We start from the raw sequence: 19,790 nt of genomic DNA, 5'->3' as shown, positions 1-19,790 counted from the left end.
GGTCACGTGTCTGAGGGGGTATGAGAGTGGGCAGGCCTGAAAGAGTTGCGGGGGACACAAGCTTTCAGATCCAGGCAGGTGTGGTACCTCATCCTAGTTCTGTAAACCTCCGCCGGAGTGAACAAGACGTGCAAGGCACCACACAAAACTGGCCTCCACCTGTCCCTCCCACCTCAGTTCCCATGCCTCAGTTCCCCAGTCATACTGGCCCCTTTGAGATGTTCCAGCACAATGAGCTTTCCCCTTAGGCCTCCTGCACCTTCCTGCTGGCTGGAAAGTGCTTCCCCTCACTGGCTTTGCTGACATCTGCTCCCCTGCGCTTCCACACAGCTTTTTCAGCTTTTTTTTCCATCCTGAAACTGGGGAGGCTAAGTCCCCAGTTTATGTGAGTCTCTTGTCATTTGCTCTCTTGGCCTCGAATCATTGGTGTCGGTTTGTCCAGGGAATGTGCAGTTATGCCCCATATGTGTGTCCTGGCTTGATGCCTTTCTCCTCTGTTCCACTACAGGCTAATAGAGGCCAGAGGCCACAACTATGTCTCCCGCTGCATGCTTAGAACCCCAGAGCATGTTTAGAACCCCAGAGCACATAGCCTGCTACTATTTCCTTGAGTGAAGGAATTACTGAGAGAATTTGTTAACCACTCTGAGGTTCAGGTTCCTCAATAGTAAAAACCAGAAATATTACCACATACCCCTTACAATTGATGGAAGGACTGAATGAGGTAACCTACACAAAGCTCCTCCCAGCCTGAGCACACAATAAATATTGGTTCCCAGTCCCTCTACGTCATGATTTTTTTCTTGCCACCGATTCTGCTAAGGGGAACATTCCCATCTAAAACAAAACAAAACAAAACAAAACAAAACAAAACAAAAAAACAAAAAACAAAAAACAAAAAACAAAACAAAACAAAACAAAAGGCTTGAAAGAAAAACACATCTAATGCATGAAGATCTACAAAAGCAAATCTAATGACTTGTAGATATGATGAAAGAAGTTACTTGAGATCATATGATACACATGTTCAAATATCTCTGTGATATTTGTTTGCTTTTCATGAATAGGCTTCTTGCTTTCAGAGAACCGATAGTGGGAGCATGGAGATCAGTTGATGTTGATAAAAACAAAACCTAAATCTAACTCATCAAAATCTATGATACTAATCAATTTTGTAATTTAAAAGGAAGTACTTGGGGATAGAGTGGCCAGTCTGCTCCACCAGAATTAGCACCAAAACACACTCATTATTGAAAATTTAGTTTTAAGAGACCTATGTGTGAATCTTGCTGAAAAAACTGGCAACTGTATATAAATAGCTGAAGGTAGAAAATGATTAATTTTACATATCCAACTCTGCGGCCGGCCGGAGCCGACGGCTGAGGACTTCTTAGGGCCGGGCGGAGGGGGGAGGCGGGGGAGGGCAGGAGGGCGGGCGGGGGGCGGTCATGGAGGTCTGTCTGTTCTTTGTTTAGTTCTTTCTTTTCGTTCGGTCGTTCTGGGTCTTATTCTTTTTTCTTATTCCTTCCTTCCTTCCTTCCTTCCTTCCTTCCTTCCTTCCTTCCTTCCTTCCTTCCTTTCTTTCTTTAAGATTTTATTTATTTATTCACAAGAGACACACAGAGAGAGAGGCAGAGAGATAGGTAGAGGGAGAAGCAGGCTCCTCACAGGGAGTCAATGTAGGACTCGAACCCAGGATCCTGAGATCACGCCCTGAGCAAAGGCAGATGCTCAACCGCTGAGCCACCCAGGAGTCCCTATCCAACTTATTTCTTTTAATAATTCTGCTTATTGCTGTTCCTTTCTAAGACACATCATTTTTTAATAAGTTTGCTGTTTGGCTTTATTTCCAACTCCTGTTCTCTTCTTTCTCTTCTTCTCCCTATCTTTATATCCCATCCTCCTTCCCTTTATACACATTTATAAAAATAAATTTTTACTTCTATAAAATAAATAAGAGCACATGATAAAAATTTAACTACAAGGAGTATAAATGGAAAAAAAATAATTATCTCCCTTAGTTACCCTCCACTTACTACTGACCTACCCAGTCCCACTGTCAAGTTAATCACTGTTGATATTCATTTCTTCTGCAATGTCCAAATATTTCTTTCTTCTTTCTTTCTTTCTCTTTCTTTCTTTCTTTCTTTCTTTCTTTCTTTCTTTCTTTCTTTCTTTATCTATCTATCTATCTATCTATCTATCTATCTATCTATCTATCTATCTATCTATCTATCATCTACTGGCTTTAAACAAATGAGATCATTTGGTACATGATGTTTTGTCCCCCCCCCCCCTCTCTCTCTCTCTGTCTCTGTCTCTAATAATGTATTTTGGATGGCTTTTCTGATCAGAACATATTTCCCCATTGCTTTTTTTGTTAGATACCTCATTTTGGGGCCATTTCCCCATTTAACCCAATTGGGGGAAATCTGGAATATATTGAATTTGCATTATCAAAATATCTTCCTTTATGTAAAGCAAAAAAATAAAGATCATATACACAGGTCTTATCAAGTGATGATTTCAGTTATATTCATGAAAATGAGATAGCACTGTAAAAATTTAATTCCAAGACAAACAAATATGCAAGCATATCACTCAGAAAATTTCTTTGATCTCTCTGATGGCTTTATCTAATTGGTGTTATTATGTTGTAACTCCTCTGACTGCCAACTGTATTATCTGTAACCTTGGCAAAGGCTTCCCATGTAATACAGATGAAGAAAAAAATATTGTGTGTATTCTCTCCTTTAACACTGTCAGATGAAAAAAGAAATGTAATTAAATTTTAATCTCTGTAAGTTTAAGAAGAATAGAAGTTGTAGAACATTATAGGTGGTGTTTGAATATTATTAGTGTTAAAAAACAGATTTATAGCTTTTGATAATTGTGGTTATATAAGAAAATATGATTATTCTAAGGAAACATGCCCTGAAGTATTTATTATTTAGGGGTAAAGGAGTATAATGTCTCACCTTACAAATGATTCAGAAAAAGAATAGAGAGAAAGGGAGGGGAAGAAAGAAGTAAATGGGGCAAAAGTAAATGGGGCAAAATGCAAACAGCAGAAGTGGAGTAGAGTCTAGGAGAGTTCTTTGTACTCTTCTTCCAACTTTTCTAGGTATACTTAAAATTATATCAAAATTATAAGTTACCAAAAAAGGAAAGGGAGTTGGGACTTAAAACTTAAAAGGATTACTCTTAATGCATTTATTCTGTCAACATCTGCCTTCCCCGACTCGACCCTGTCACAGGCTCTGCCTGCATTTCATAGGTCCAACTGCCTCTGCCTCTCCACACTTCCTTACTGGAATGGAAGCTCTATACCCACTGGCTGGGAAGGCCCAGAGCTGCCCCTGAGTACCATGTGCCCATGTATCTGGCATGTGGGGAGACGGGTGTAGCAGGTGGAAAGACAGCACCCTAGGACTACAAAGCCACAGACTTCCCCAAATCCCTCCTCACATGGCCCCCATGCCTGAACTTCCGTTGCCTTTACTCCTTGATGAGTATATATTCTTCTTCTTTTTTTTTTTTTCTGGCCCTCAATGTGGTCCACAGCCTGCCTTGCCCTTGTCTACCTCTCTTCTCAAAGGGCTATTTCTTGTCCTGCTAACTCTAGCCTTAAATACTGCCTACACTTTACAGATGACCCAAAGCTATAATGCACTCTCCTAGTTTAATTTTTTGTTCTTTCACTGTTGGCAAACCCTACTCACCAGACCAGAGGATCCCCTTAGTCTCAGTGTCATTCTCTATCAAGCTGGAATTTTCTAGGTTCTTTTAGCAGGCATGCTGCTTGTTGGCCACTGCCCTTACAGCTTTTGTAACTAGGTTTTCTGGGAAGTGCATTCTGGCTTCCATGACGCCCAAGGACACCAGATGTCCCATCTCCAATGTTAATAGAGCCAAAGAGTCTAACTGTCCCACACAGATTAACCTTTGATCACACACAAAAACAAATTTCTGCTGCAATCTAGAAACTCAACTTCAAATGTCAATTCTCCATTCAGAATATGCCTACACTGGACTTTCCTATAAATGATCTCTATAGTGCTAGAAGGGGAGAAACAACTTTTCGACCAGTCAACACAAAAATCTAAGCAAGATGACACAAGTGTGTAATGCTTATGAAAATCCAAAGTATAAAACATGAATGTGTGTTTTCCAATATTTGCAATGCACAGATATTCTTGATTTTATTGCCAGTTTAAATATAATTCCTGATGTTTGTAAAATAACATTACATTTCTCCCCAGATCAATATATCTATAGCTTATAAGTAACATCTATTGAATACAATGATGTGTATTTAAACTTTGGGGGGAAATTATAGCATATTGCATCAGACAGAACAATCTTGAGAAGAGAGAATTTTAGGGAACAGAGGAGTGCATTGTTAAAAATTCCTTAGCAGCCTCACTGGAAAAGGAAATATTGCCAACCACTTTCCTGCATGGTATGCAGCTAACCCAGACAAAAAGGATTCTCCTTCCTTCAGTGAAAATGTCAAGCTGAAAACGACACCTTTAAGGACAGACATGGGGACAGCTCAGGATGAGGGCAGCCAGGTGAGGGACTCTAGTCTGGACCCCAGCTCCCAGAGGAATCTTATCTGAACCTCCTCCAACCACCCCCAACCCCTTCAGGTGATAACATTCTGGTTTATTCTCTGCTCTCTCCTTCAAGTGGAAGTGGGCTGCTCCAGCCTCTCTGCATCCCAGGGAGCTGAAATGCCTAGTTAAGTGCCTCTGTCTCATCTATGGGTGTAGGGAGCTGGCCAAAGGGACAGATTTGAGTCTAAGAGAGTATATTGACCAGAGCCCGTCCAAATGAGCCAACCAAATGACGCAGCCCTGAGGAAGGGATGGAGGTGGTGGAGAGGTTGGAGAAAAGAAAGGAGTAACTAGTGCTGCATCAAGAGAGCAAAGAGGCAGTGGTCTGGGGATACAGAATGTAAGGTGCATGCAATGGTGGCCAGTGGGATTCATTCACAGGGTGCAGGATTCAACAGCCACCTGGCATTTCTTCCTGGGTGTTGACTGTTTACATGCTCTCCACCTCCCTTCCAGATCTCTGTCCCCTTTTCCATCTTGATGTTTAACCCTCAAACTCACAATGCCTGCATGGGAATCATCCTGGTACCCACATTCCTCTTCTCAGTTTGGATCTGCTTCCCCAGACTAGACTCCATATGCTTATTTGCAGGTCACTCAGGTGCCCAGGTTCCAGCCTGTAGGCTGGCCCTCCGATGTTGCCAAATAACACAGCTCCTCTCCCCGAGGCCAGTCGCCAGGGAGCCCCTCCCCGCCTCCCCCCCCCCCCCCCCCCCCCCCCCCGCCGCAACCCTGTCCTGCTGCCAGTCAAGCCTCTCACCTGCAATTTGACAGACATCACTTTGCACACTGTAGAGTTTGGTACACATGCTATTTATAAGTATCGAATGTAGTTGCTACACCAGGAAGTTAAGACACAGAGTGAAGAAGGCAATTCCAAAGATAACTTTCATTTAAAAGCCTCCCATTGAAATGAATGTTCACCTTTGTTTCAGTGAATTAATTTATCCCAATCTGGTTCTCAAGAGACTAACCCAGGTATGGTTGGTCTTTTGGGGGTGATAACAAAATGTTCTGAAATTGATTGTGGTGATGGTTATGCAGCCTACTGACCGCTATTGAATTGTACACTTGAGTGGGCAAATTGTATGGTATGTGAATTATGCCTCGATAAACCTGTTTTTTTTTTTTGTTTTTTTTTTTAAAGAAAACACTATAAGGACTTTAGGATGTGAACCTAACCTACCAAATATATCCACCTGGCTGCTAGAGGGAGGGATCAGAAAAAGATGTGGGCAAGTCATTTTCTGGAAATCCTGGGTGGACCCTGCTGAAGCACACAGCCTGATTCCACCTGCATGAAGTCAAGTCTGACCATCCCTCCCGCAGGCAGCTCCCCACACAGGAACACTGCACACCGGGAGAACTGGCATGTGTAGGTTTCTTTGCGCCTATAGCACGCAGAGCTACGCCTACTTTTTTCAGCATTGGATTTTTCCAAACAAAAGGAGAAACCAAGCACATAAAACCCAACAGTGAATTGATGAGCAACTTTGCATATATATAGAATTTCCAGGCAATAAAGCATGCTCTCCAACAAGCTTGTCTTTGTTTGGAGGAAAATTATGCTTTGCTTTCTCACAATGCCCTCTGCCAAGCCCAGTGTGCCCTCCTAATTTAAATTAGTCTTGCAATTGTATGATCTTTCCAAAGGAAACTAATTTTCACTATGCTCATTCAGGGAACTTAACCAGAACTTGAATTTTTTTGGAGGGGGAGGTGGCAAACCACATAGTAAGGTTTTCTGCTTTGCCACAATCCTAAGATTAATCATTTTCTGAATATCTATAAATATTATTTTGATTATGTGAATGGCTTTAAATAGCTGTTTATGAAAAACTCACAATACTGTAAGTCTGCAAAGAAATAAGCCTAATATAAAATGTGAGCAAGAGAATTAAACACAAATTGCACAATTATATTCTAATTTGTAGATTATAATTCAGTGTGCTATAACGATTTATCCTGAAAACATGCTATCTCAAAAAAAAAACATTAAAAACTGATTAAGATAACTTTTCTCACAAATCCAAAAATGCTTCATTCACTGGGTAATTTCCTTCTGTCCTATCTTATGAAGGACATAGCGAATCAAAGACCTCAAAAGGAGGTTAATAAATCTTGACAGCTTCCGCAGGTTCTGTTTTCTTATTGTATGTTAAATTCTGTATGAAGTTCAGCAGTTCACATAATCTGGCATAAAAATGGAAGATTAAAAAAAAAAGTTTAAAACTTTGATTTCTCATAAAATCTCTTAATGGTGTCTCTCTCTCATTGCTGGGTTATTTCCCAGAAAAGACTCCATTTTCACTATGATTTTCCAAAATAAATCTGATAGAAAAGGATATTAAGGCAATTGGAAATGTGAGAAATCTGATCAAAAGTGGGTTAATTTTTTAAGTTGTTATAACTATATAGCTTATTCTATAAATTCATAATCTGGACAAGACAATCATTCTGAATGACTTTGGGGCAAATTCTTGTTGGCTTTTTTTCTCTGGGTGGGGTGAGTGTTAGTTTTATTCCTCCTCTCCCCAACCACTTCCTTCCCATATACAAAAACGAGATAATCATCTCTGAATGCCCTTGGTGACCCAAGCATATATATTTTGGGGGCAAATTATGTCAGCATAAAATTCAAAATTGGCAGTCTCGGAGAACCAAGTTAGAAGTAGATTTGCTGTGTTTAAAATTAAACCATTTTAGTAGTAACTAAAATCGCAGAAAGTTGTGAACAAAACCTCAGGAAATACGTCTTTTTTGGCCTGTTCATGTGAGTTACAAATCAACACATGTGGTTTATCTCAAGTGAAGCATGCACTGTGGACTTTCACCAAAAACAGAGTTGGTAGAAAGCACTCAACCCTTAGATGGGAAGGCTACTAGGGTAAAACAGGATCTCAGACTCCTTGCAAATATCCACTGGCTCTATTTTCTAGCAGTTTGCCAATGGCAAGTTTGAAAAAGCCAAACTTTTAATTAAAAGCTATGGAAAAGTAGTATGCCACATGCTAAAACACACACAAAAAAGCCCCCCAAACCCCCCAACCAACCAAACAAAAAAGCCCCCACCAGAATGACTCACAACAGGACAGGAATCAAGAGTAAGTGCTAAAAGCAGAATCCAGCTGTTGTCTCAAAAAGATTAAAAACAAAGAACAGAAAACATGAAAGCAACAGGGCTGCAGGGATGCTACCACAGAGCATTTAAAACAGACCCACAAAGTAACAACAAATCACTCCTCTCTCCCACCTTCCCTCACATACCAGAAGCTATAGGAGCTCTCTAGAGAAAATTCAAAACACAGTTCTTCTGTTTGGTATTCTTTGAAGACGACTCAATGTACAAAGCATCAATCAGCCAATGAACACGCAGAAAGTTCAAGACAGTTCAAGTCCAATTTTATGATAATTGTTATGCAATGCTCATTGCCCACTTCAAAGGCCAAAATAGTGTGTGCAGATGCCTGTGTAAGAATGAGTGTTTTTTAAAAGGTTGGTACAAACTGGAATAAGAAAACAGATGGCAAGACATTGATACCATTATTTTGGATTTCTCTGAAATGCCCCCTCAAAGCAATGACAGATTTCAGCACCTGCTTATCACAAAGTCACAGATGAGTTTTCTCTTCTCATTAAATCCTCATTCTTGCAGTCAGTCTAATAGCTTATGGCAAACTAAATTTCCATTCAGATTTAAATGAATGTATCATTTTTTTCCTACTTCTCCGGACAGAGTCATTTATATGTGCTTCCAAAATAAACCTTCCAGGTTTTTTTCTTTCACCTTTTACGAAATAACTTTTCTACTCTCTCTCAATAAATCCTTTTCCCTGGAATAAAAAGAGAAAGAAGGAAAAGTGTAAGACCTAGAACTGGAATTTTGTAAAGCTTAGCTCTGTCTACTGTAAGCCTTGCAGTAAAAGGGAGCTTAAAATTTGGAAGAAAGCAACACTGTAAAGTGCAAAGAATCTGGAATCCCTTGCCAGATATATACAACTGTGAAGTGTCTGTTTTTATTTGAAAGCATCCATAATGAAGTTGTAAATGAACTTAAAAAGGCCTTTCTACAGATCTGTATAGGCACCCTTCCGACTCTAACATTCTCCATAGACTACTCCACATCAAATAGGCAGTGAGCAGGTTCCTTAAAACAGAGGAAGAAGTGAAAAAAAAAAAAAAAAGGTGGATGGCATAGTAGTTTATGGGTAAGGCTAGGGATTACTCTGGAAATTACATAGAATGGACAACTGTGACAGGTCCAGCCTACAACACATCCTTTGGGTGCAAAGAGAGGTTTTCTCTGATTCTTCATGTCTTTACATTCAAGGGTGTAAAAAGAGATCCTTGCAGTACTGAAGTAAAGCAAGGCTTTTCAAGTAGCATCTTTGCCAAGGATTTGGGCAGAATCTTCTGCTGGCTGGGACCTAAACAATCAGACCGAAGCACTGTAAATGTCAATATTCAGATGAGCAGGGCTGAAACTAGAAGTGCATTTTGAGGCAAAAAGCTGATGGAATTTGACAACTGTGTCTGAAAGGACTCAAGTTTCAGCAAAGGTGCTTTAGCTGCATACACATTTCTTCAAGCCTTTCAGGCAATCATGGAGCCCTTTCTTCTGAAGAAGACATAGAAAGTTAAGATCTGCTTTGAACACATGTATCATATAGAACAGGACAGCAGTTAATACCCTGTACCCCTGAGGCCCTAACTAAATCAAGAAGTTTATTTTGGAAAAATAGAAATACAGTTGTCATAACATTAAAGAGAATAACAACTAAAAAAAAAAAGAGTTTAGAATCCTGAGTCAAAGCCTTGTGCTCTACTCCCATGGTTAGGGGCAGTCATCTGTGGAGTTGCTCTGCAAAGTGCTATTGTTTCACGATATTTCAGGAATGCTCCTGGGATGCCTGGGTGGCTCAGTGGTTGAGCGTCTACCTTTGGCTCAGGGCCTGATCCCAGTGTCTGGGGATCGAGTCCCACATCGGGCTCCCTGCATGGAGCCTGCTTCTCCCTCTGCCTGTGTCTCTGTCTCTCTCTCTGTGTATCTCTAATGAATAAATAAATAAAATATTAAAAAAAAAAGGAATGCTCCTAAGCCCCTCACCAACTTCCACTGTCTTTCACATGAGACGTCAGGTGGTGGCTTTCATCTCTTGGTTCTGAGTGAATCTCAAACTGTGCCCCAGCCCGTGCAGGTGAGTGTGTCTTAGCCAGCTTCCCCCTGTCTTGTCACACCCTTCCTCGCTTTGCCCAGCTGGCTTTCACCACTCATCCTTCCCAGCCCCTAATCATGGATGCATAACTGACCACTGCCATTGTGCTCTCATTATACTCTGTGTAGACTTCTAGCATCAAGTCTTTCTGGTGGACCATATGCTCCCATTAGGCAGGAAGCACACTTTACCCTTCTGATTTTCACGTTTGGTTATCAGCTCAAAGTTTGAAGATCTGTACACAAAAGAATGCCATGCCTGAACTCAGACACCCAGAAGGCTGGCACACGTGCATGCTAGCCTGGCCTACACTGCATCCTATTCATTCTCTGGGCATCTTTTAATTTGTATTCCCCTGAAAGAAGAGCTTGAAACTGGGACTTACATGCATCTTTTTTGGGAAGTGAACCCAGGAAGCAGGAGTGAAGGGCAGGAACACTGAGGCAAGGAAGGAGGGAAAGACAGTATGGCTGTGTTACTGAGCTGGTTTTCTTACTGGGGACTCTTGGAGAATGCATCCCAGAGTTCTGTCTCCAAAGCACAGGAGTCTGGAGATTTATCTACAGACTTTCACCCTCCATTATTTGAAGGGTACCTCCAGAGCACTAACTTCCCCCAAACTTCCCAACTGTCCCGAGGTTAGGCTGTGCAAGCTCTTGTGGGTTAGGAAGAAGTCCTGAGGTGTGAGGCTGGGAATAGCTTATGTGGGGCATTGACGGGCGCAGGAGCTGTCCACCCCAGCTGCAGCTGAAATGGAAGGTAGGCCACGAACACATTTAACTAAAGTCACTAAATCAGGCCTTACATCATCTTTTCCAGGATTATGTAGCTAAATAAATAACTTGATTCCAAAACACAATCCATTAATCCATAAAAAGAAAGTGCTTCATGGATGATGTGGACGTCCTAGCTAGACCTTCAGGATGGAGTTCCCAGGAGACCAGGTAGCTTTGCCAGCTTATACTCAGTAACAGCACCCCCCACCATCACCAACCAGCCCTGATTCTCACCCTCTACCTTCCCTTCCATCCCCCATCATTCATAGGGCAAAGGGCAGAGAACTGATATGCATCCTTTCTCACTCACTATGATTTCTTTTTACCATGTAAATCGGTCTTGGTCACTTCATAAAAATGAGTGAGGGGAAGCAGCAGAGGAAAGGAGGGCCCTGCTGCTCTGAATAAGTTCAAACATTTAAAGATAGCTTCCCATCTCCTCTCTCTCTCTCTCTCCCTCTGGCTCTGATAATTGGTTAGGAGGAATTCCTATCCACCTTCCATGTTGGGGGGATCTATAACCAATGACAGCAAACTGATACTACTTAGCTTTCTCCAAGTATATCTGATAAAGCTTCTTGCATTCGTTGTCACCAGAATTTTCTATGCTAGTGGGAAAAAGGGCAGACCAACTGCAGTTTTTGCTATTTTTTTACCTGAACCTCTGTACTACAGTTTCTTTATTGGGTAAGGATGACGTCAGGCACCCACCCGCTGCTCTTCTGTGTGCGTGCACCCTCCATTGATGCACCCCATCTGCTCTGCTCCCACCACGCAGAACAACTGTCAATAAATTTGGCCCTTTGTTTCTTGCAATCAGTCCCACTTTTCCAACATGAGCCTTTTAGCTTCATACTGGCCCGGAATTTTGAGATACACAGATGTCAAGGCAATGAGACGAAGAAAAGGGACACAGAATCAGAAATCAAAGCTGGCTTCTAAAGAAATGTCTTTTATGGAGGAGCACAGAGCATATTTAGGGTGGTGGAAATACTCCGTATGATTCCACAATGGTGAATACATTTGTCCAAATTCTTGTGATGTATGGCAGGCAGCAAGAGCAACATTTTTAAAGTTCAGGTAAGGTCTTAAATAAAAAAGGTACGAAAAGCTATAAAATCCAGGCTGCCTTCAGGGATGTGGGACCCATGCAGCCACGCCAAGTCCTACATTCAAAAGGGCCCTGTGCTTAGTTTAATGCTTGCTGTTATCAGCTCAGAATTCTTAATAATTTTTAAACAAAGGCCCCATATTTTCATTTCATGTTGGACAAATTATGTATCCGGTCCTGAGTAAAAGAATAGGAAATGTGAGACAAGATCATTCCCTTGTAGGCTAAAGCATAGCAAGGAAGTATTTGCAGGGATATTCTCAGAGCACTCACTCCCTGCTTCTCACTGACTCATGGTAAGTGGTCTCTTTTGGTTTAAAGATGCTCAGAATTTCAGATTTCCACGTGCCTTGTCACATGTATCCAGTGAACTGGCATGTGGGGTGAGGAGGACAGAGGAGGGAACAAGTATCCTGGTAGAGTAGCCCTGAGAATAGGAAGTCTTATGGATGAAGTTCTAAGTGCATGGTATTCTAAACCCCCTTCACTGCTTTTTCCTCATTTGCAAAGTGGGGGAATAATACCTCAAAAAACAGCCAATGTCAAGCTTCAAAGTAAGATTCACTTGTGTAAAGCCTAACTTCATTGTTAGAAAATGCTTGGAGGGTCTCCTGTAGTAACAGCCTGACTAGAAATCTACTTTCCTAAAACAGGGCAGAAGAAGCAACAAAAGTCTCCCAGTGGTCCCCAAGGACAGCTGTGGAAATGGCTGTCGCCAGTCATCCAACTCCTGACTCTGAGCCTTGGCTCTTATCAGTCATCAAACTTCCTCTCCTTAAATAGAGCCACTGCAAATGTCACCACCAGCTTTCCTAGGACAAAATCAGGAATTTGGCGTCAGAACCTCAGCTGGCAAAATAAAAACCCTCTAAATCACTTTCCGTTCCTGCCTTACATGTTCTCTGTTCACTGTTTACCGTTGTGATGGTTGATCAAGTCTTGCTTTCAATCCTGCAGGAGTTGGCTCTGGTGGCTTTTTAGCTTGACAGCTGAAAACTATGAAAGCATATATTATTCTTTCTTTTAGGGCCAGAGAAAAATAGCCAGTACACCCAAGGGCATTCTCCCAAAAACCTAGTGGACAAAACTCCAGATGTATAGAACAATCTTAAATAGTTTTGCAAGCTATAGTAAGTTTTCCTTGACAAAATCTTCTAAGAGAATTCGTTTATTATCTAGAAGTTTAAATATTGGCTTTGACCTGAATTTTACAAAATGTCTATCCATATTTTAAAAACTTTCTTGCTGACTGACACTAAACAGTATTAAGCCAGACACAATCAGAGATGTACTGGTTAGCCTGAATGTATGTATATATATAATTTTTTTTATTTAAGCACATCCTTGTGCATAGACATGTCCTCTTAGGAAACCTTGTTCCGTCAGTGAAAACTGCAAGTTGAAATGACCTCCATGGGAGAAGAGGCACTTGTTATTTGGATGCAATCCTAATTACAAAGTAGCTTGATGAACAGAGACCAAATACTGCCCATGTTTATAGCAACAGGACATAATTTGGTCTCTCAACAATTGAAATCTGTTTGTAAGCAAACAAGACCTCTTTACTGACATTATTACCATGCATAAGTATCATTGCCAAAGCTTTAACAATGAAAATCCAGCAAAAATGGATTTCTTTCATTATAGAACATGCCCAAAAGATGTTAAAAGCCCATTAACTTGAAAGCGGACAGTGTCATGTGACCTCTTCCGCAAAGTAGTAAGGAAAAAAAAGTTGAGTGCCATGACTCTTAAAATGTAACTTTATAAATATTAAAAAAGAGATTTTAGTTTGTGAGTTCTCACTCAAATAGATGTCTGACATGACAAATATGATTTTACTGGTATTTAAAATTAGGTCCAAACTGACTATCAATCTCTGAAATTGCTTGTCAGCACTCACTCTTTCCTTTTGTCTTTTCTTCTTCTTTCCCTTAGTGAAGGGGTGTCTAGGATGTCGATTAAAGTTTATCCTTATCACCCCATAAGCGGTTACCAGCCCCAGGAAGATGGACAACTGGGCTCTTCGCCAGATCAAATTTCCCCCATTAGGGAGTGGAGAGTATGAAACATCCAGCAGGTAACTGGCTCTAGCAACATGAAATCACCATCACTCAGACAAATGTGGGAAACTCTTGAAAAAAGATGCTTTCCATCTTGAATTCGATCTTTCACAGAAGAGAAGAAAAATATTAAGTTGGTCGTAGCAAGCCAGGTCATTAAAACTGCTATTGCAAAGGCCGTGATGGAGTCAAAGCAAGTTTAAACATTCAACATTTACAGACAAAGGTAGAAATGGTATCAAGGAATGAGAATCATCCTTATTTACCATAAATAAAAGCTGAGGGAGATAGAAAATCAACTTATTTGTCCGCAAATGAAAGATGGAGCTAATACTAAAATTCTCTGATCTGCTTCCTGCCCGCCAACATATTCCCTGCTTCTTTGACTACGGAAATAAGTATTAACAATTTTACTAAGCAGTTCACTCTCCAATTAACACACTGTGTCTAGAGAATCCCCACCAACGGTCCCTGTGAGGTGGCGCTTACGAGTCAGCTTGGGTAAGTCCTCTCTTTTTTTCCCATCTGGAAGGGCAGGACAGGGGAAAAGTAGAGTGAGAATAATTCTTAAACACTTTACAATTAAAAATTCTGTAATTCCTCCAACTGCTCTATGTGTCCCTGTTTTAACACCATGCCTTTCCTGTGCACTGGCTAATAACATGCAACCCTCTGACATTAATCAGCCTTCTTGGTACCTACTAGGTGCTAAGCACCTGGGAGATACACTGAATAGAGATATAGAACGGTATCCCCTACAGCTTATACTCTAGTAGGAGATAAAGAAAAAACTAGGAGTTATGACACAAAAAGCAATATAAGTGCTTTAACACACATCTATACACAGTGCTATGGAAACTCAGAAAAGGAAAAAAAATGCATTTGTGGAAATTCAGAAGTTTTACAAGGGAGATGAAAAACCAAGCAGGAAAAAAAAAAAAAAAGAAAGAAAAACCAAGCAGGGCGTTGATAGCTTGCATGAGTTTTCTAAGCAAGAAAGGGGGGAGTACTTTTCTAGGCAGAGGGCACAATATGTGCAAAGGCTCAGAGACATGAAAAAGTTTGACCGGAAGAGGAAATGGTGAGAACAGATGATCATGGTTAATATAAGGAGTTTCCTAGAGCAAGACCAGCAAATTTTCTTCTGTGAAGTGACAGAGAGTAAATACATGCAAGCCATACAGTCTGTCACACTCACCTCTGCCATTAACCTAAAAGCAGCCACGGATAATACTTGAATAAATGTGTGTGGCTGTGTTCCAATAAAATTTGTTTATAAAACTAGGCAGCATGTTGATTGGGCCCACAGGCCTTCGTTTTATATCCCCCATCCTAGAGCATCACAGGAGATAATGTTATAAAGGCAAGTTAAAATCAGATCCAAGAAATTCCTCTGGGCATTACAGAGATGCTTGAGGAATTATTACTTTTTTTTTTTTTTTTTTTAGTAAAAGTGATAAAATTTGTATGTAAAAAAATGACAGAAACAGGGAGTATATACATTTTTTGCACCCCATATCATTAAAATAAAAGCTGTTATTTTTACTTCATTATACACTGATATTCTAAAAGTAAATCTAGCTAGGGCATGCTTTCCCCCAAAAATATAGAAGTGGGATTCTTTTTAACTAAGTAAGCATCTGGAAAACACTTTATATAGTACACATCACATTCCACTTGGTCTGAAACACCTGGCCAAAAAAAAGGATAGTAAAATCTTTACTCTATAGTAAGAGCATTGATATAAAACTAGTAAACATTACCATGGAGATAGGAATCTGACTTCTGTCTGATAAAGAGCTGTAAGGTGGAACTACATAATTATCTACAGGTCTGGAAGTGTGTTACTTACTACGAATAGCACTGCCACATGCACATACAAAATACACAAAAGAAGGGGAAAATAATAAGGAAAATGGGTAACATTCTCAGAAACTTTGTTTCGAGTCACATAGTAATAAATATTGATTTATGGCTGTTTTTTGTCAGGGGCTGTGTTGGGTGCCAGGTCACAAAAATGAGCAAGAGACTTCATCTTCAGAATTGATAGTCTAGAGGAGGGCTCAGCAAACATTTTTATAAAGGTCTAGATAGCAAATATTTGAGAATTTGGGCGATCCGTATGGTCTCTGCTGCAAATACTCAATTCTCTGATTGTAGCCCCAAACCACCCATAGATAATATGAAAACAAATGGGTGTGGCTGTGTTCAATAAAGCTGTAATCATTTGCAGATCCCTAGTCTAGAGAAAGACATTAAATATATCATAAAAAATAAGTCATATCATTGTAAATATGCAAAGCTCTTAAAGGAGAGGCACATGCTAGGGACACGTGTTAGAGGGACTGAACTAGGCTGGAAAGGTCCAAGAAGGTTCCTGTGAAGCTGAGAATGTGAAGGAGTGGGTAAGCCAGATAGTGAGAAAGAATAGCCCAGACAGAGGAAGAGCAGGGCAGGGAAGCAGAGACTAGGAGCTGCGGGGTGGGGAATGAAAAATGAAGAGAAATCCCTAGTGGAGGCATCTGGAAAACACTTTACATAGTACATCTCCGATGCAGCTGGAGTGCAGGAGCAGCTAGGCCATTTAAGGACACTAAGCTGCAGCACCGATCTTGGATTCTATTTTGAGACAAAAGAAAACCATTTAAGGTGTGGAGCTCAGGCAGGACTTGATCAATCTGCATTTCTAAGAGATTTCGAGGTTTCTGGGTTCGAAGCTGGAACCCAGAATGGTATAGCAGGGGAAAATTCTATCTTAGGTTGGCTTCCATTGAGAACACACCCTGAGACAAGGCCTTGGGTTCAGAGTATATTTGGGAGGTGATCTCTGGAAGCACATGTATGAAAGTGGAGAAAGTGAGGCAGGGAAGAGAGAAAAGCCAATAATGGGGATAATGGATATATTAATGAATGGATTACTGCTGCAGGTAACTGGGGCTCCGCCCACTGGGAACCCACTGAGGAAGAGAGTAGGACACACCTTAACATTGTCTTGGGGAGGGTTAAGGAAGCTGGGGCATTTATCCACCAACCCTCACTCCTCATCTGTTGAATGTTGCCATACAGGCATCAGTCTCTGACAATTTCTGGTTGGCTCGTTGGCTGTGACAATACTTCAGCACCAAAGAAAACTATCAGACAGAAGTAGAGAAACAGAGATGCTCAAGGTAGGAAGATGCCTAAGGGCAGAGGGACAGGCCACTGCCACTACAGATGAATTCAGAAATAGGACAAAGTACATGGAATTGGGCAACAACAGGGTTTGCTATAAATTACTGTTCAGTTTCACTAGAAAGTTGATAAAGCAAGAAAAATACAAGGGATTTTCAAATTCCAAAAAATTTCCTAAAGAAATGTCCCCCTTTTTAACAAAAACTGAAGTCTGCTAAGCTGAAGTATGTTGCATATATTTTATCTGATAAAAGTAATGCTGTATCACAGGGGCCATATTCAAAATATTTAACCGATGACACAGCAAAGGCACTGACCATTCCAAATGGGCCTTGACCTTAAAAAGTCTTTCAGAGCCTACAGGTGTGGACCAGCTGAACACTAGCTCTGCCATATTTTTTAAAAGTGCTCCTGGAGTATGATAGGAATGGAACAGAGAAGGTTCAAATGCAAATGTAGAGCTTAAATAAGAAAGTGCTGCCTGACACAGTGTCACAAGGAAGTCAGAGGGATCTTGGATGAGCTCCTTCAAGAAAAAGCATATCTTCTGGGCAAACTCAGCATTGACATGACAAACATTAATCCAAGACAGGAATGTAGGTTCCAATACGTGAACACCATCTACTGACTGCAAACACAGGTTTTCTAACCAATCTGCCTCCCTGCTGCAAATGGGGAATAAAAGTGCTAGTTATCCAAATTACAGTCCAAGGTCAACATGAGATTAAGGTCTTGTATCTGAAGGTAAAATATTTCAAACCATTTTCATGGCTTCCAACTTGGAGACGCTGTGATTGTAGTGGCCTCCCAGCAAGGAACGGCTTTATACATTTTAACAGCTCACTGCTGGCTCCCTGGTCCTGGGGTGGAGTTACATGGGTAGAGTAGAATTTAAACACTGTGATCACAGGTCACTGTTGCAACAAAATTGCTGTGGTAGCAGTTTAGTTACTAGAAGAAGCCTAATCGATGAAGACAAAAATTGGTCTGGTACCAGCTGTTGTCCCAACACCATGTGTCCAATTATTTCACTGACTATATATATCACTCCCCTTTCTCTACTCAGAACTGACTCTTATACATGGCTTGTTCTTTTCACTACCCTAAATACAAGTTAAGGAAGAAATGGATGCTCTGCCTTCTTCCATACCATATTTTGCATCTCATTTTTACACTGCCTGAAGTTAGATTTGGGTTGGGCTTTCTGTGGTCCTAAGAACTATGCATGCATTGCTTCTATGGCTAAAGTCCAACCTTAGATATTGCAACTGGAGTACTCTTCCAACCAAACCCACCTTTTCCAAAGACATCTTCTGGGAGAGTAAGAACATCTTCTGGGTAAAAACCTAACCAGGTATTTACTCAGCAGACTTTTTCTTAATGGCAGGCCCTATTTTCCTTCTTCTATCACGTGTCTGGCCAACGAGCTCATCTTTCTTTTAAGAGTCTTCCTCCATCTCTGATTTGAATTGTTTTGATCTCTTAGAAGAAAGGTGTGGCCTTAAAGTCCTTGAAGCTGGGGTAGCTTCTTTTTTATATATATAAAACTCACTGATTTAAAACAAGCCTAGTCCTGATGTCTCACCACATGCCTGATCATTTGCTTCCCTGACCTCTATCCTTCCAAAAAAATGGACTATCAGAAGTTAGGCTTAAAATTTAATGATATAACATGGGTAGGTGCAATCATTTGACTTGAAGCCATTAAAAGCAGGAAAATGGCCTGATGTTCCAAGTAGCCAGCACTTCAGAACTCTTGGATCTAGCATGTCTTCCTAACAATGGTGTTGCATCTCACTTAAACTTTACTCAACCTTACAATATAGATAGAACAGATATTATCCTCACATTCACCAAGGAAGAAACTGAATATCCAGGCTGAAGTGACTCACACAGCTATAAATTGCAGGACCAAGATATAAGTACAGACCTTGAGATTCTGAATTCCATATGCTTTCCTCATGGCATACAGCCTCCCCCCTCCTCTACCAGTAGCATCTCATAGTACATTTTGAAATTCTCTGTGGTTTAAATTAAGCCTCCTTGTCTTTCAGATACATGAATTTTAGTCCTAAACAGCTCTTTAAAGTTCCTGCACCCTATTAAACACATAATAAAAAAGGCCCTGAATGGGGCCCATTAACTGCATAATAAAGGCAAAAGTGGGTCCATACTGAAGGCAACCACAGGGTTAGCTAGCCCCAGAGGATGCAGGACTGCAAAGAGGAATTCATTTCAGGTGGATACCCATAGAGGTTTAGAGATTAGGAAGTGAATATGAGAGAGAGAGAAGTGTCAGTAAAAACAAATTCAAAATTGAGAAAGAGAACATTAGCTATATAATCTCTAAGCATTTCATGCTGTGCACACCAGGACAGAAGGTTAGTCCAGAAATAAACTTAATAAATTTAATTTGAGAAGTTTAATATAAATTTAGACAAAATTATTAGATCCACTTAATTATCAACAGCTCCTGATTAAAATCCATAAACACACCACATATGTATTTTAACACTTTCCCATCTGTATGTACAAAAGAGCTTATGGGCAAAATCTATTAGAAAAAGGGATTTCTCCTCTTCTTGGATTACTGAACACCACAGGGTGGCGTTTTCATTACCTATTCTCCCACCTTCCCCCATTGTTCATCAGACAGGAGCTTCACAATGGTTTTATAAAATGTTTTAAATGAGGGTACTTCATTTAAAGGCTGCTGATGAATTTCTCTGATAAGGCATGTATAGAATTCTTTCTCATTCCAGATCCATGGAACTATGATAAACAAAACTGCAAACATGCTGGAGTACCACTAATGCTAGTAATATAATTTTAGC

The 19,790-nt window shown here is 40.6% G+C and overlaps 1 protein-coding gene across 11 annotated transcripts in view; it reads right to left on the bottom strand.

Annotated features, from left to right (window-relative positions):
• The window catches only part of RAPGEF4 (Rap guanine nucleotide exchange factor 4), a 282,834-nt gene that overhangs the window by 133,771 nt on the left and 129,273 nt on the right, over nucleotides 1–19,790 (bottom strand). Inside the window, exon 1 of one of the 11 annotated variants that reach the window (XM_038584858.1) lies at nucleotides 7,887–7,968. The exons of 8 other annotated variants lie outside the window; for them this stretch is intronic. Coding sequence is in view for 1 of the 3 variants with exons in the window: in XM_038584853.1 (XP_038440781.1) it covers nucleotides 3,723–3,755 (33 nt within the window). In the remaining 2 variants the exon portion in view is untranslated. Of the gene's footprint in view, nucleotides 1–3,722; nucleotides 3,794–7,886; nucleotides 7,969–19,790 lie in introns of those variants that run through there. 2 more of the 11 variants (XM_038584860.1, XM_038584853.1) reach the window with 2 other exon arrangements.

Source organism: Canis lupus, chromosome 36, assembly GCF_011100685.1.
Source record: "Canis lupus familiaris isolate Mischka breed German Shepherd chromosome 36, alternate assembly UU_Cfam_GSD_1.0, whole genome shotgun sequence".
In the NCBI taxonomy this organism is placed as follows: domain Eukaryota; kingdom Metazoa; phylum Chordata; class Mammalia; order Carnivora; family Canidae; genus Canis; species Canis lupus.
This window is presented reverse-complemented; position numbering and strand designations above follow the sequence as displayed.